Raw genomic sequence first — 2,956 nt, 5'->3', positions numbered from 1 at the left:
TGAAATATCGCGATATTTCAGTGTATCGATATTTTCTTACACCCCTAGTTAGGTGTATAACTGTAGATGAAACGACTAAGATGTTGAGAACAATCAATGGTTACGGTTTTTATGAATCGGCTATTAAATTTATGTATAGTTATTTAAATAGGAAACAATGTTTGATGGTTTTTGTTCCAATTTTCTGACATTTCCATGTGGGATTCCACAAGGCAGTTGTCTGGGTCCTTTGTTGTATAGCATTTTTGTGAATGATATGTCGTATGTGTTGAAAGAAGCATCTACCATTGTATATGCAGATAATAATTTCTGTTTCCTCTGAATGTTTTGTTCAGGTAAATGAGACGTTACAGAGGGAACTATTTGTTTGKGAGTGGGTAACAGAGAACAGGTTGAAATTTAATGTATCAAAAACTAAATGGTTCTAAATAAAGGGAAAAAAATACTTATTGACTGTTATATTGGATAACCAACAAGTTGAACAGGTTAAAGAGTTTAAATTATTAGGAGTAATGATTGATCAGTCATTTTCATGGTCTAAACATTTTCAAATGATTCTGTGTAAAATGAGCAGAAATATTGCCATAATTAGGCGTAACGCCTGTTTTATGTCTACAAGAATAAGAAAGTTAGTCACAGTCTTTCTGTTTGTCATCTAAACTGTTGTTCGGCTGTCTGGTCCTGCGGTCTAAAAGGGATCTACAGAGACTGAAAATAATTCAAAATAAAGCTGCTAGATTAACACTCAGTTGTCATTTTTAACCAGTGTGAACATTATGCATAGAGTTGATCAAGGTTAACAGTAGCAGAAAGGTTAAAATACAATCTTATGTTATTTTTCTATGAAATTTGGACCTTACATCTACCTTTCTGTTTATTTCCTCAGTTGTTGCCCACTTCAGACAGACATGGTTTAAGCTACGGCTGTGATGTTTACTTTGAAACTGCCGAAAACTGCCGAAAACTAATCGAGTTGAGGAAACAGTGACGTACAGAGCAGTCGGGCTCTGGGATGTRTTTGCCTTTTGGTTTGAAAGTGTTCGACAGTTGCAGTAAATTTAAGGGTGCTTTAAAGAACGTCACTGAAGAAGAGATCATTTTGAGATTGTATAATTAATTTATTATTGATTTCATTGTGTTTTCTTTGAGTCCTCGATAGGGTTTTGAAGGAGTTTTAAGATAGTAGTTTTTGTTTTCCTCATCTTCATGTGGATGTTTTTTATTTTGTGGTTTTGAACTGGCTCTTTTTGTTTTAATTTGTATTTTATTTTTTATTAGTTGTTTCTCTGAATTGTGTTTWGTTTTAATGTGTTCATAATGTGTTAATGGTCTCTGCTGAGGTAGAGACTAATGGGGACCCTAAATAAAGATAAAGTGTCAGAGATAACCCCCCATACAACAAACGTCTACGAGAAAATACTAAATAAATTTATCTGTAGCTTTTTGTTGGAATGAAAACCCCACAGAGGTCAGTCCTGCACCTGTCCACAGGTGTCCTGGTCCGGTCCTATTAAACAAACTGTTCCAGGTGTCTCAGGTCTGAAGTGTTCCTTCAGTGTGTCAGATTTAGATCGGGCTCAGAGGCTCACTTCAGACCCTGAGCAACACATTTAGCTCCTGACAGACTGGTTCAAGCTGAAAGAACGACAACAGGACCTCCAATAACCACTGGTTACAACCGAGGTCTGCAGAGGGGTTTGGCCTTGATGTTTGCAGTGCACCTGCTTGACTGTGAAGGAAGCTAAGCTAAGAGGCTAACAGGTTCACGCTGTAAACAATCACCCCCTGCTGGGATGAGAGGGGCACCGAGCAGAATGACATGACTAAATGAAGCTGCAGGCTCTGAGAGACTAGTCTTGTCAACRCGGWCTGAAYGGTTGTTGSTGAACTACAGAATAAGACGRCACAGGAAATCAACGTCATCCTTCATAGCTCCTTCTGTTCCCTGAYTGGCCCGGAGCGTCAATGGGAGAAATGGCAGAAGGAGCAGAGAAGAAAGGAGAACTGAGCGGAGCTGTAGGAAGGCAGGTGATAAAAAACTGAAGTTCACGAGGAAACTTACCTCTGCCACAGTTCCTTCAACGCTCACCCAGGTCTTCTCCTCCAAGCTCTGGATCTGTTTGATGGAATAAACTGGACTCTGTTCAGAAACGAGCCTCTGGGCTTCCTGCTCCAGATGCTTGGGAACATCCAACAGGTCACCCTTTGGTATTTTGGATCCTTGAAAAACTTTCATGATGTYGTCATTCTCTAGAAGGCCTAGGACTGGGTCTTTGAATATGTAAGATTTACCCTCCTCAAAATGTTCAAACATCTCTCTTCCATACACCATCACTTTGATGCAGTCCGTCTCATCAGCCAGGCCCAGGTAACAGTAAACCTTTTTCTCTTTCTTTTTGTTTCTATAAATACGCAGACCAGACTTCTTCACAACTGTCCCAGATATGACAGTTCCATTGTGGGTACCAGTGGTCTTCAGGTCTTTGATGGAGCTCCTCTGGACACAGAATGACAGTTTAAACAAAGTCAAGGATTAATAAATCAGAATCACTTTGTTCCCTGAGACAAACGKATGTTGTGACCTGGYGCTATATAAATAAACTGAACTGAACTGAAAACTCCCAGTAACACCACAGACTGGTTTCATCAGCTGAAAACCATCATAAACCAGAGTACGAGGAAACTGAGGTTACAACAAACATCCTCCAGTGGAGGATGGAAACAAACATCTACTCAGAGTCCACGATGAGCGTGAAGTAGAGCTGGAGGAGAGACCGCTGGACGTAGCTACTGACATGAAGACTTTCTAATCCAACAATCACCATTTTAATCATCATTAACTAAATGACTTAAATAATCACCATGAAGGTCCTGGAGTAGTCTACACCAGTGGTTCCCAAACTTTTTATCTTCTGACCCACAAAATATTCACGGCAAAAACTTGTGACCCCAAATA

At 39.7% G+C, this 2,956-nt stretch overlaps 1 protein-coding gene across 1 annotated transcript in view; it reads right to left on the bottom strand.

The window, feature by feature from the left end:
* Positions 1 to 2,956, bottom strand: part of LOC106532099 (uncharacterized) — a gene marked incomplete in the record, with an annotated part of 10,195 nt that overhangs the window by 4,302 nt on the left and 2,937 nt on the right. The window contains 1 exon segment of the mRNA XM_014028091.1: positions 2,063 to 2,497. Within this exon segment, the coding sequence (XP_013883545.1) occupies positions 2,063 to 2,497 (435 nt within the window).

This window comes from Austrofundulus limnaeus, unplaced genomic scaffold (assembly GCF_001266775.1).
Source record: "Austrofundulus limnaeus strain Quisiro unplaced genomic scaffold, Austrofundulus_limnaeus-1.0 Scaffold718, whole genome shotgun sequence".
In the NCBI taxonomy this organism is placed as follows: Eukaryota; Metazoa; Chordata; class Actinopteri; order Cyprinodontiformes; family Rivulidae; genus Austrofundulus; species Austrofundulus limnaeus.
The sequence above is the reverse complement of the archived record's forward strand: the minus strand, read 5'-3'. Positions and strand labels throughout refer to the sequence as shown.